The sequence below is a fragment of the Filicampus tigris genome, chromosome 22, assembly GCF_054856515.1.
Source record: "Filicampus tigris isolate MCC_2025a chromosome 22, RoL_Ftig_1.0, whole genome shotgun sequence".
Classification (NCBI taxonomy): domain Eukaryota; kingdom Metazoa; phylum Chordata; class Actinopteri; order Syngnathiformes; family Syngnathidae; genus Filicampus; species Filicampus tigris.
Genome location: NC_141238.1, coordinates 8,601,266 through 8,615,097, shown reverse-complemented (window position 1 = coordinate 8,615,097; position 13,832 = coordinate 8,601,266). Strand labels below are relative to the sequence as shown.

At 42.5% G+C, this 13,832-nt stretch overlaps 1 protein-coding gene across 1 annotated transcript; it reads left to right on the top strand.

Annotated features, from left to right (window-relative positions):
• The first annotated feature begins 1,986 nt into the window (after positions 1-1,986).
• Positions 1,987-13,828, top strand: acss3 (acyl-CoA synthetase short chain family member 3). The gene is made up of 15 exons (XM_086022556.1): positions 1,987-2,594; positions 5,156-5,300; positions 5,377-5,565; positions 7,277-7,408; positions 7,633-7,773; positions 8,245-8,325; positions 8,388-8,635; positions 8,711-8,814; positions 10,563-10,658; positions 10,726-10,789; positions 11,795-11,876; positions 11,990-12,112; positions 12,268-12,367; positions 12,439-12,614; positions 12,704-13,828. The coding sequence occupies exons 1-15, from the start codon at positions 2,329-2,331 to the stop codon at positions 12,773-12,775; spliced, it is 2,019 nt and encodes a 672-aa protein (XP_085878682.1). The 5' UTR covers positions 1,987-2,328; the 3' UTR covers positions 12,776-13,828.
• The last annotated feature ends 4 nt before the right edge of the window (positions 13,829-13,832 follow it).

Below are 13,832 nucleotides of genomic sequence, written 5' to 3'. Positions count from 1 at the left end.
AAAAAGTCACACAGTCAAGCATAAAGTGACCTCATAAAAACGTGGACAATTGTCATTAAACTGCATTTGCATTTACAACATGTAAAGATTTCACCTCATGACATCACACTGATAGAAGACGACAGGTATGCAAAACTCTTTTAGAAGGAAAAAACACTGAAAATAAGCCCCCAATCAAATGTTAGCGGCTTGTCAATAAATGTATTGCTTGTGCGTGGAAACAAAACGTGCAAGGTGACAATGTGCATTATTGATTGAACGCTGGAGAGAATGTCAACGATTGCTCCACATCCATGCGCGACTCCATCACATGCGGACGCCCACCTCACGTGCACAAGCTTAACTCATACCTAATCCATCCAGCCAGCATCCATCCGTCCGGCATCCTCCCATCCACTCATCAACTTAAGCTGTTTGGAATTAATCCTCATGTTGACGTCTTTACACATAGCAAAAACCTCTCACTGGCTTTCTGACCCGCCCAATCAAAAGCATGCATCTATAGTTTTTTTTTTTTTTTTCAAACCATGATGAGTTTTGGAGAAAAAGGTAAAAGTTTAAACATTTCGCAAATTGTCATTTGCACAGATATCAAAAGAAGTCTGCACACATGTCTGAAAGATTCCTGAATAAATTCCAGGGGCTGTCACAAGGGTGTCACTTGTTGCTAGGCAGGGCTTACATCTGACGTGTGGCCTCTACAAAAAAAAAACACCCACAAATCATACTTTGATTGGTCACATGACAATTAAAAAATAATGTATAACCAAATATCAAATGAATATAAAAAATATCTTAATTTTTATGTCCACAAAAAAAATAATTTTTCCTCTATAAATTGGGGAAAAACAGCATGGAATCAAAAATATAAATAAATCAATGAACACAAGAAAGAACGACAGTACATTACAGGTATATACTTTCTTTTCCCTCGCGTCATCAGATGATTGCCACTTGTTGCTAGGCAGAATTTTCAGCTGGTCCAGCTGAAAGATAGGGAAGGCCGAGAAAAAAATGCTTAGGGAGAGTCATCACAGATGATAAGACGTTTATTTATACATCTTTTCACAAGTAAATCTCTGATAAATGTAAAGCAAAGATAACAAAAACGTTATTTTTACCACAGCTCCCTCTGGTGGATGGGTGTACCTGGACGTAAAAAAGATTGTAAAACATGCATACTGTATCTCAAGACGACAAGAAACGACTAAAAAAACTAAAACTAAAAATCATGGCGCTCTCTGGTGGGTAGGGGTATGTAGTGCATGGAGTTAAACAACCATGCTCGCTTTCAGTTTTGCTTGGCGGGAGGTGGAATATTAATGACATTTTCACCATATGTGGCACTGTCATCCACTTGTGACTGAATGGGGGCATGGGGGGAAAAAGTGGGTGGGGTTAGTCAGGAGCTCTTTGACGTCATCCGCCACAAGGATAAGATTTTTTTCTTAGATGTATTTTTTACCAGATGGAATGGTTAGCTCACATCAAATTCAGATTATAAATGACTTAAAAATTAAAAATATGCTGCTCTTACACAATGCATTCTCCAAGCATCCAAGCATTTTCTTCCCGCAAAGTTGGAAGCGTAGATCAGTCCAAAATTATTCCTTTCAAAATCCTAATGTAGTGGTTCTTAAACATTTTATACCAATCAAAAAAATACTGTCATTAAAGTATACATGCAAACGCATTGCACTAAAAAGTTCAATACAACTAAACTGCAGTTAGACAGTGATTCTTTTACCTAATGTAAATAAAACAATATTAAAATAACAAAATACACAGATGTAGGGGGAAAATGCATGCACTTTTATTGTTAGTTGAATTATTGTAAATTTTAAAAAGTGAAACAAAATAAAAATTTGTACACTACAATTTTTACTAATTTAAAACAATTTGATTTAAAGATTTAAAACAAAACCTATGAACAATAACATTAAAAATGTGCATTTATTATTATTTTTGTATCAACTAAAGTCGTTTATACTTGTATATTTTAAATCAAAAGTAAGTACTAGTTTGCAAACCCCTGCGTTAAACGAGTTAAAAGAGTGAATCTCGATTTTTTATTTTTCACCCCCAGAAGAATGCACTTTTAATATAACTTAAGTCATGACGTAAGTGTGCTTGCAATATGAAAAAAAGAGAGGCGTGGTTATGAATCCAGTTCAAAGTTCACATGCTTAAGGATGCAAGTTGAAGTAGTTCTCCATTCAGGTAGTATCTCCGACGTCACCAGAAGCGTGTGAGTGTGTGAGCGCGCGTGATTGCGAGGAAGCGAAAACTGCAAAAGTTTTCAAAAGTTTTCAACAGCAGCAAGCAAGCATGCACGCGCAAATCTCGAAAGTGTGCACGAGGAGCAGCAGCCTTGGAAGTCGCCTGTGGGACGTTTGGGTTTGTGGGAAAACAGCAACTGTGCAACGCGGCTGCGCGGGTGATGCGCGCGAGGCGGCGGCGGAACGCTACGGCCGAGCCTTCGCGGCGGCCCGGGACCAGCCGGAGCAGTACTGGGCCGAAGCGGGTCAAGACATACGCTGGTTCGAACCGTGGAGCAAAACATTGCAAGTGGAGGACCCAGTGTTCCCTAACTGGTAGGTTTTTAGCGGGGTAAGCGGAAAAGACGACGCTTGGAAGTGGAACTTGAACGCACCACCGGCACATGAAAATAACACGTCTTTTGTTTAAAAGTCGAATATGATGGCAAAACAGCGATATGAACGTTAAAATCATCTTTCTTGAATGGGCCTGTTGGCAAAGTACAAAGCAAACGCAAGTTTCCCGTCCAGGTAGTAGAAAACAACAAAGTAAATAAAAACAACAAACTAATCAAAACAAAAGTAAACAGCAAAACAAAAACATGCCGCCATTTTGTTTGGCCAGGCTAGAAAAAGTACAAAAGAGTTAATTAACAACAAAACAAAAATAAATATGAATAACATTCATAAGTATTTTATAATTAGGTAACCTGTGACAATCAAAGAGAAAATTCTCCAAATTTGTCTTGCATGCCCCCAAGATGAGTCTTTAATATAGTGGCTGCTAACTTTCCTAGCGTTTGGTATTACCTTACTTTTGTGTAGCAGTATCGCTTCCTAAAGCCGTCTTTGTTTATCCAAGCCAAAGCTAACAAAAGTGTAACACAACAAACACGATTTTAATTTTTTATGCTCATAAAGCAAGTATTGTCTGCCAATACCGTTCTAGTGAGCGGTTTCACTTTTTGACATTATCTTTGTTTTTACAACCATCAGTTAATAAACAGCACAAATGAAAAGCAACAACACGGCTACAAACTGAAAATGTTCTAACTTTGTCTTATATGCCCCTAAAATAAGTCCTTTTAGTTTGTTAGCCTTCTAGCATCTCTTTTGACATTTTCATGTAGCAACTTCACTTTTACACAATCATGTTCGTCTTTTATGCCCCGAAAGACATTTTAACATATTAGCTGCTAGCTTTCATAGTCATCTGTTGCTTCTGGTCCATTCCTCCACTTTTCACTCGAGGTATGTATCGTACACTAACAACGCAAATATTTGGCATCACCTAAACAAGTCAACATGCTGGAGGGTGTACAAAGTTACTCAAAGGCAAAAAGTTATTTGTACCAGCTAGGGGTGGGCGATATGGGCAAAAAAAAAAAATCTAGATATTTTTTTTTAAAAAACCCCGATAACGATAATTTGACGATATTGTACAAAAAATATTTGAAATCGGCACTTGCTTCACAGACCAATTGTGGTTAGACGGCGTTTGTGAACAACATCTCTTTTAAATTGCCAATACAGCTTCTGCAAAACATAATGATATTATAGGACAATATGCAACAATAAAGTACAAAAAATTATGTATGGACTTAAATTGATTTTGGGGAATATTTATGTCATTTAAATATCTGTGGTGTTTTTCCATAATGATGTTACATTTTGAGCTGTAGAAAGTACTGGTGTACCACTGCCAACTACTAGAACAATCAGAATGAGAAAAGGGTGTTAACTACAGCAATCGGAATGGGAAATAAATGTATTTGAAATGTGATTGTGTGACAGGAGTGTCATCCAGCGAGAGGAAAAAAAAAAAAAAGACGTTGTCATGACAACACCCATTCACATACATTGTATTCAGATTAAAGTTGAATAACAAAGCTGCAATTTACCGAAAAGTGCATTTTCCTACTCATTCATCACTGTGATATTTAGACTTGTGCCTTTATTCGTGTTTGGGTGTATCCTGGCGTCATACTCATAAGCCGCCGTAGTTTGCGCTACATGCCTCAGGAATACAGGCTAGTTATAAATGATGCGGACTAAAAGCGTGTAAGATGAATGGTAACCGAACATCCAGGCTGTCACGTTTGACTTGCTCGATAAAGTACTGAGTGTGCGTTTGTGTTTGTTGGCTGAGCTCGGCGACTGTTTTCTGAGTGTGTGTGTGTTTACTAAGCTTTTGTTTAGCATGCTTGCGCGGTCGCCAAGTTTTCCAGAACAGAATTGCTCTTTCCGGTGACCGTTTTGGCACATCTAACAATGTTATTCCCACCGATGTCAGTTTTGTCAAGCTCAAACCATTTACAGACTACGGACGACGTGACTTGCGCCTTGCTAATAGTCCCCACTGGACACTCCTCCATACTTGAAACAGAGCGGTTGCGTCGCGGAAAGAGTCACGTGACCGGGTCCTGCCCGCTGATTCGGCGAATGATTATCACTTCCTCCTCCTTTGCCGTCAATGCAACCTGATTTGCCGAATGAGGGTTTCAGCATTTGCGCATACTTTGTGGCCGTCGACCGACTCGTTATGCTTTTCGAGGCAGTATTAATCCTCGATAATGTAAAATTACACATCGTGAAAGCAAGATTGACGATGATATCGATGACGATATATATCGCCCACCTCTAATACCAACTCATTTTACATTCAATTGTTGACCATTTAAAATATAAATATATTAATGATGCATGCATATTCAAACAAAAATTTTTTTCAAATTAATTTCATGCTTTTCAACAAGCAAAGGCTGAAAATGTTTGATTAAAATCATAATTGAAAATGTTTTCATTTTAAGGCCATACCACTAAAGATTGTTAAATATAATTTGTTGTGTGTGTTTTTTTTTGTTTTGTTGTTGTTTTGTTTTGTTTTTTGCCGTGAGGTTTGTGGGTGGAAAGCTAAACATGTGCTACAACGCTGTGGACCGTCACGTGGAAGGCGGCCGTGGCGAGCAGGCGGCCATCATCTACGACAGCCCCGTGACTAGCAACAAGCGTATCATCACCTACCGGGAACTCCAGGACCAGGTAGCGTGCATTTAAAACCACGGAATCGATACCACATATACACGGAAACATTTTTAGCGTTTGAATTTTGCTTCAGGTGGCGCGGCTCGCCGGCGTCCTGGTGAAAAACGGGGTTGGCAAAGGGGACCTGGTGGTCATCTACATGCCCATGGTACCCCAGGCCATGTTTGCCATGCTGGCGTGTGCCCGCATCGGCGCACCGCACAGCCTCATCTTTGGCGGCTTCGCCTCCAAAGAGCTGTCCGTGCGCATCGATCACGCCAAGGTGAGACTGAGGTTGCTCTTACTGGTTTTGTGTGTTGATTTAGTCAACAGACCGATGGAAATAAAACCGTCCAGGAATCCTTCTAGACATCATGAGTAGACTGTCTTAAGGGCAGTAGGCGGGTCACACTCTGAATTGGTTGCCAGCCAACATTGACACTCGCAAGTAGGGGTGGGCGATATGGGCAACAAAAAAAACCAAAACAAATCTCGATATTTTTTTTTACATATTCTACCAAAAATATTTTAAATCTGCACTTGCTTCACAGAACAATTGTTGATAGACGGCGTTTGTGAACAACATCTCTTTTCAATTGCTAAATACAGCTTCTGCAAAACATAACGATATTCTACGACAATATTTAACAATAAAAAAAATATATGTATAGACTTACATTGATTTTGGGAATACTGTATTTATGTCATTTAAATGTCTCTGCTGTTATTCCATAAAGCTGCAGTAAGTACTGGTGTACCACTGCTAACTACTAGAGCAATCAGAATGGGAAAAAATGCATTTGATATGCGACGTGTGACGGAAGTGTCACCCAGCGAGAGAAAAAAAGAGACGTCGTCATGACAACACCCATTCTCATACATTGGCCACCGTATTCAGAATAAAGTTGAATAACAAAGCTGCAATTTACCGAAAAGTGCATTTTCCTACTCATTCATCGCTGTGATATGCAGACTTGTGACTTCATTCGTGTTTGGGTGTATGCTAGCGTCACACTAATAAGCCGCCGTAGTTTGCGCAACATGCCTCAGGAAATACAGGCTAGTTATGAATAAAAACGCGTAAGCTGTGAATGTTAACCGAGCATCCAGGCTGTCACGTTTGACATGCTCGCTAAAGTACTGAGCGCGTGTGTGCGTGAGTGCGTTTGTTGGCTCAACTCGGCGACGGTTTTCTGAGTGCGTGTGTTTACTAAGCTTTTATTTAGCATGCTTGCGCAGTCGCCAAGTTTTCCTCGTAATCCATATGGCCCGTAGTGGAACAGAATTGCTCTCCCACCGATGTCAGTCTTGTCGAGCTCAAACCATTTACAGACTACGGACGACGTGGACTTGCGCCTTGCTAATATTCCCCGCTGGGCACTCCTCCATACTCAAAGCGGCTGCGCCGCGGACAGAGTCACGCGGCCATCGACTGGCTCGTTATGCTTTTCGAGGCAGTATTGATACTCGATAATGTAAAATTACACATCGTGAAAGATTGACGATGATATCGATGACGATATCTATCGCCCACCTCTACTCGCAAGCATACCTTGGGACAATTTAGAGTGTTCAATCAACCTACCGTGCAGTTTTTTTGGAGTGTGGGAGGAAACCCACGCAGGCACGGGGAGAACATGCAAACTCCACACAGGAAGGCGGGGGCCGGATTCGAACCTCCGACCGCCGCACCGTGAGGCGGACGTGCTAACCAGTCGAGTGCCGCCTACTTTCTTGACTATATAATCGGTAGATCCGGTTGAAAAAAAACAAGAGTTCAATTGTTTATGTAAACTAGTCATTCATAGTAGCGAAATAGTAATAAATAAATATGTAATATAATTAAATATCTGTAATTGGATTTGGATGAAACCCAAATTTCGAAAGTGCCTCATTTTCTCAACAAATTACTTTTATTACTCCCGGATGATGTGAGGCGGCAAAACGTAAATGCAAAGTGATTTTTTTTTTTTTGGGGGGTGTGTTTTTTGCAGCCCAAAATGATTCTGACTGCTTCGTTTGGGATCGAGCCGGGCCGCCGGGTGGCCTACGTGCCCCTGGTGGAAAAGGCCTTGGAACTCAGCGTTCACAAGCCCTCCAAAGTACTCATCTACTGCAGAGACACGGTGAGGAGCTTTTGGAAGAAAACTGGCGTCTAATCTTCAGTTCCAGGATCATTTTTTTTTTCATAGAAATACTTTTGAAAGACTCAGGAATGTACAGGTTCCAAGTACTAAAGGTTCCTGGAACTTTGATTTGAAACGCAGCTACGGGCACAATTGAGTCCCGAGTAGTATGTTGGAGTTCCTGGAATTTTAGATGTGACTTTTTATCATTTGTGTCCTTGCAGGAAAAAGTGTCGATGAGCGGGAGCTTGTCTCTGGACTGGGATGAGGAGATGGCGGGCGCCCGGCCCCACGACTGCGTCCCCGTCCCCTCCAACCACCCGCTCTACATTCTCTACACGTCCGGCACCACCGGAACGCCCAAGGTTGCCAAACTGGAGTTCAGTTGTTTCACTACTTTGCTCAAATTAGTCATGCTTTTTTTTTTTTTGGGCTTATCTTTCAAATGTCATATTTATCTCATTGAATAATTGGTTCATCGATTTGTGAATAATAAGTGATTAATAGAGTAAAAATACTGTCTTTGTAAAATAGGCCATTTTAGATCGACATTTAATATTTATTTTACGAAATAATTGATTCATTATAAATAAAATGAATCATTAATAAAAAAATACATGTGCTATACAATTTTTAATTCTAAATGATAAAATAAATAAGTTTAAGTAGAATCTAATATTCTCCATGTACACTTTTGGCTTTATTTGATTAAATTAGTTTCTGCTTTGTTGTGAATATTTCAAAACAATTGTAAAATGAACCACTTTACATGCACACATTTTGCCCCCAAATTGCGCAATATTATGTTCTGTTATGTATATGTTTTCGCCGGCCAGGGTGTGGTGAGGGACACCGGCGGGTGCGCCGTGATGCTGAACTGGACCATGTCCAACATTTACGGACTCCGCCCCGGCGAAGTAAGCTTAGCGTTAGCTTATTTTTAGCTTGTGTTAGCGTGGTGGCTAACCTGCGGCGGCAGGTTTGGTGGGCGGCGTCGGACCTGGGCTGGGTGGTGGGCCACTCGTACATCTGCTACGGCCCCCTCCTGCACGGAAACAGCAGCATCCTCTACGAGGGCAAGCCCGTGGGCACCCCGGACCCCGGCGCCTTCTTCCGCGTCCTCTCCGAGCACGGCGCCGCCGCCTTGTTCACCGCGCCCACCGCCGTCCGGGCCATCCGCCAGCAGGACCCCCATGCTCGAAGCGGGGCGGCCTACCACCTCCCCAGGTAATTTGCGTCAGTCCCCCCCCCCCCCCCCCTTCCCCGCCCGGGACGTAGTGATTGACGGGTTTGTCCTCGCAGGTTGCGCGCCGTCTTCTTGGCAGGGGAGCGCTGCGATGTGGAGACTCTCGAGTGGGCCAAGACCAGCTTCGGGTCTCCCGTGCTGGATCACTGGTGGCAGACAGGTAAATAAAAAAAAAAAAATAATAATTAGAAAAAAAAAAAACCATAATTACACTCATCATAAGCATTTTTTTGGACACAAAGAAAACCGTCCGCCCATTTTCCATAGCGCTTGTCCTCAGGTGGGTACACCGCACTGTTATTATAGAAAGCGACGAAAATATCGAACACTAAAATTGAAAAAACATTTCCATTCCTGAAATAAAATAAAAATGCTTTTCCAAAACCGATAACTAACCGAAACTACATCTTCTACTACTGCTACTGTTTCCGCCGCTTCGTTATTCGCATGTGCAGCCGGCTCAATCAGACGGCGGCGTCCCGCTGACGCTGTCGCATTTCCACCGGCTGCACTCTCACCTTCCTGTCTCGGAACATAACAATACTCCTTTTTGATGGCATTACTTCCGGCATCGCACCGAGAACCGTCCCTAATATTGTGACCGCCCCCGTCCCATAGTTTAAGTGGGTCGCCACAGTAAAAAAAACAAAAAAAACCAAATCCCCAGTCAATCAAAATGGAGCATTGTTATCTGGATGTCATCACTTTGCCACAAGTGGTTCTTCCACTTGCTGCTCTGCCATTTTGAAGGCTGATATTTATCCGTGCGCTATTTTTGGAGGCGGAGGTGGCCGCTGATGTCACCGGTGTTGCCAGGCAACAAATGTGCGTTTTCCATCTGTTAGGAGAGCTTTGATGAGCAAACGGCGTGCGGATAACCATCTTCATTGTGTTACCAAATAATCGGGCCGTCAATGAAAAAAAAAACGCTCGGCTACGCACCCACCGGCGGTGCTGAATGTTAATTGCGGTGCGGGTGCACTGACTTTCTGTCACATTGTCCTTCCTGACACTTGAGAGCTGGAAGACCAGCATGGAAACACAAGAAAATCATGCTGGTCTCAGGCAAGTGTTGGAATAAAGGAAGGAAGGACAGAAGGAAGAAGAGCAATACATTGGAAGGAAGGACTGAGTAATTGAAAAAGGAGAGAAAGTGAGACCATAAGAGAGAAAATGGTGAAGGGGCAAAAAAAAAGAATTTGAAGGACTGACAGAGGAAGAGAAAAAGAGACAGCAGGGAAGATCATAAAAGCAGCAATTGAAGGAAGGAAAGTGGAAGAAGAACTCGAGACTGGAAGAAAGAACTGAAGAATTGAAGGGAGAAAAAAAACAGAAGTAAAGTACAAAAAGAGGACTGAAAGAAGGAATAAAAAGACATCAGAAAGGACTGAAGGACACGGATGAAGGAAAGAAAGTGGTGGGATAAAAGAAAGGAAAGAAAAAGAACTAGAGATTACAAAGAAAGACTGTGGATTTGAAGTGAAAAAGTGACCTGAGAAGGAATTAAAGATGAAAGAAAGTGGTGCAACTAAAGAAGGAAAGTCTGGGGATGACCTGAAAAAAAATGAAGGGAAAAAAGAGACAACAGGGAAAGACTTAAAGACACAATTTAAGGAATGGAAATAAGACAGTAGCAAAAGACATGACTGAAGAAAATAGTGGCGTTAAAGAAAGGAAAGGGAGAACAAGCGATTAGAAGGAAGGACTGAAAGAAGTCGGAAATTGAAAAAACAGCAGGGAAGGACGTAGGAAGAATGTGATGGAAAGATGAAGGAAGGGGAAATAACAGACTTAAACAGATCTGACACGGGGAAAAGAAACAGCAGGAAAGGACACCAAGACACATTTGAAGGCAAAATAAGACCAGGAGGAAGGATGTAAAGACGATGATGCTCTCTTGTGTTTCAGAGACGGGCTCTCCCATCACATCCACGTGCATCGGCCTGGGCAACTCACTGACGCCCCCCGCAGGCCAGGCCGGCAAACCCGTGCCAGGCTACGACGGTACAATTCAAATCCGGCCCCCCCGAAAAGAAAATGAAAAGTAAACATCGCCTTCATTTTTTTGCAGTGACGGTGATCGACGACCACATGCGGCGGGTGAAGCCGGGAACTCTGGGAAACATTGTGGTGCGGTAAGCGTCTTCATCATCATCATCATCATCATGTGACTTGCTTCCTGCCCGTTGGGCTGAGTTAATCCCCCACACAGAGCCACTGCCAAGAAACTTTTTTTTTTTTTTTTTTTTAAAGGCAATATTTAAAGAAGGGGAACAGCTGCAGGCGCCATTAAATCAGTTACGAGAACAAGAACCGCTTCATGAATCAAGCTTGGGCGTTTTGTTGACACTTTGATGAGAGAGAGAGAGAGAGAGATGGGAAGACAAAACAAAAGATCAGATGGAAGGAGTGAAAGTGACGTGGAAGGCACGCAAGAGGATGAAAGGGGCAGAGACAGTCGTGACGGACATAAAGACAAGATTACAAGGAGGGATGGACTGAGCTAAAGAGAAATGGAAGGCAGACGGCAAGAACGAGGGAAGGTAAAGAGATGAGGACAAAGTCAGGACTGAAGGAAGGCAAAAGATGCATTGAGGAAGGAGGAACGAGACAGTGGGGAAGGGCAAAGAATGTGAAGACAGGATTGAAGGAAGCTAAAAGGAGACAGAAAGGTGTCAAGAAATGACATAAGGAAGGAGGTGGGGGATGTCATAAGGACACATTTGAAGTGGAAAAAGAGAACAGTGAAGGCTCTGAAGGCAGGATGTGGTAAAGGGAAAAAGTGGAAGAATTTAAAGACGGCATTGAGAGAAGGTAAAAAGAGACAGTGGGGAAGGACACAAAGACACAATTGAAGGCCGAGAAAGAGAGCAGGGAAGGACATAAAGATTTCACTGAAGGAAAGTTAAAAGACATCAAGACAGCGTTAAAAGAAGGAAAAGAGACAGAAGGGAAGGAAGGAAAGACAAGAATTGAAGGAAAGGAAAAGGACAACAGGGAAGGATGCAAAGACTAGATGGTAGGAAGGACAAATGAGACAACTGAAGGACAGAAAGACAGGATTAAATGAATGAGGGAAAAAATAACTCAGACCTGTTGTCCAAATGCAGAGTAATAGATTACTTTTTACTTATGTGCAGATTACCGCTGCCGCCCGGCGCCACGTCGTCTCTGTGGCAGAACTTGGATCTTTTCAAGCAGATCTACTTCACTAAATTCCCGGTGGGTTTGTGGAGGGAGCAGCGCCTGGGCGCCCTCCGGTGGACAAAAGCAGCGAGACTAGTACTAGCAGCTTGTCACGGAAATACCCACACTAGTACTTTTACTCAAATCAGGGCTACTACGACACCATGGACGCCGGCTTCGTGGACACGGACGGCTTCCTGTACATCATGTCGCGCTCTGATGATGTCATCAACGTGGCTGGACACAGGCTGTCAGCAGGAGCTTTGGAGGAGGTAGGGGTCTCTCCCTAAAAAACACAAATGCTGTGAAAGTCTGCCATATTGGATGTGGCAGAATTGCTCTAGACACCAATGTATGGTAATGTGCTGGAGAGCAGTCAGGACATTTAAAAATAAATAAACAAATAAAATATATATTTTTTTTGCAGTCGGTTATGCTGCACCCGGCGGTGGCCGACTGCGCCGTGGTGGGCTTGGAGGACCCTCTGAAGGGCCACGTACCGCTCGCCTTGTGCGTGCTCAAAAGCGGTGAGGGGGCGCGCCGAACTGAAGCACAAACCAAACAAATTCGTTTGATTGCGTCTCGTTCGTGTCGTCAGGCGTGCAGCAGTGCCAACAGGAGGTAGCGCGCGAGACGGTGAAGCTCGTACGGGACATGGTGGGACCCGTGGCCGCCTTCCGGAAGGTTCTTTTCGTCCGCGGGCTACCCAAGACACGTTCCGGAAAGATCCCACGCTCCTCTTTGGGAAATCTGGTCAACGGAAAGCCGTACAAGGTACATCCGATATCACGCTATTTCGTTTGGACTGTTAGGTCAATGAATGCAGCAGGTTGCCATGACAACCGTGGGAATTTTCTGCGCAGATCACGCCCACCATCGAGGACCCCGAAGTGTTCAAGGAGATCGAGAAAGCTCTGAGGTTGCACGCCGCCTGAGGTCAACGCGGCCAAGAAGGGAGAAGATAACCTTCAGTTCAGTTTTAGACACACCCAAAACAGGCTGGATCGGGGGGCTCTCGAGGACCGGACTCGGGCACAACCGATTTAGATCATAAGTCTGATAGTGTTGAAACAGCAGCATTGAAGACCAATCTGAAAAGTATTTCACAAAAAAAAAAAAAAAAAGTCTAACTGTAATAAGAACTGAAGCAAGTTCTAAAAATCATAAGTAAAAAAAAAAAAAAAAAAAAATACTGAATAAAAATGAAGATACAGTGGTACCTCTACTTACGAACGTCTCTTCATACGAAATTTTGAAGTTACAAAACGCATCAACAGGAAAATATTGCCTCTTGTTACGAAAGAAATGGTACAGTATGGGCTGCTACTCACATTTCCAGAGTTTCCTGAACGCAACATACTCATAGCTGCTCTGCCATTGGCTATTACCTAGCATCTTCCTGGCATCCCATTGGCTAAGAGGGACCTCTACCGGATGTGTCTATGTGTGTACATAGACAGGTAGATATATAGATGTATATGTGATAGCGTCCTCGTCATTCGCCCCTCGGGCCATGAGGTGTTTCGATAGTTTGACGTGAATTAGAAACGAGGAAAAGAAAAAAAGGAGAAAATCGTTTTTTTGTCCATACAAACAAAGCAAGCGATAATAGAACGAAAAAGGGATGCGTTCGGTTGATCTCGCCAAAGAATATGACCGTAATGTATCGACTGTCGCCACGTTATTAAATCAGAAGCAATTCATTTCGTAAGTAGAGGTACCACTGTAGTTAAAATGAAAGCAAAATGTAGCAGGTTCAAATAGAGAAAATTCGAAGAAAAAAAAAGTTATTAAGGTTTCAGTTAAAAAAAAAAAATCTGTAAGTTAAAAAATAAGCAAGTTCACAAAAAAATGTAGCATGTTAAAAAATAAAAATATAAAAGTAAAAGGTAAGCAAGTTCAAATAAAAAAGCTCACTAAGTTCACAAAGTAAAAAACATTCTATTTAGTTGGAATGAAATAAAAACTACAATGGTTTACATTTTGTACATT

Excerpts from the sequence above, each read along its gene's own strand:
- acss3 (XM_086022556.1), top strand. The coding sequence starts at position 2,329 with ATGCACGCGCAAATCTCGAAAGTGTGCACGAGGAGCAGCAGCCTTGGA. Across the intron at positions 7,774-8,244 it reads GCACCACCGGAACGCCCAAG|GGTGTGGTGAGGGACACCGG; the intron begins GTTGCCAAACTG and ends TTCGCCGGCCAG. Across the intron at positions 12,368-12,438 it reads CTTGTGCGTGCTCAAAAGCG|GCGTGCAGCAGTGCCAACAG; the intron begins GTGAGGGGGCGC and ends TCGTGTCGTCAG.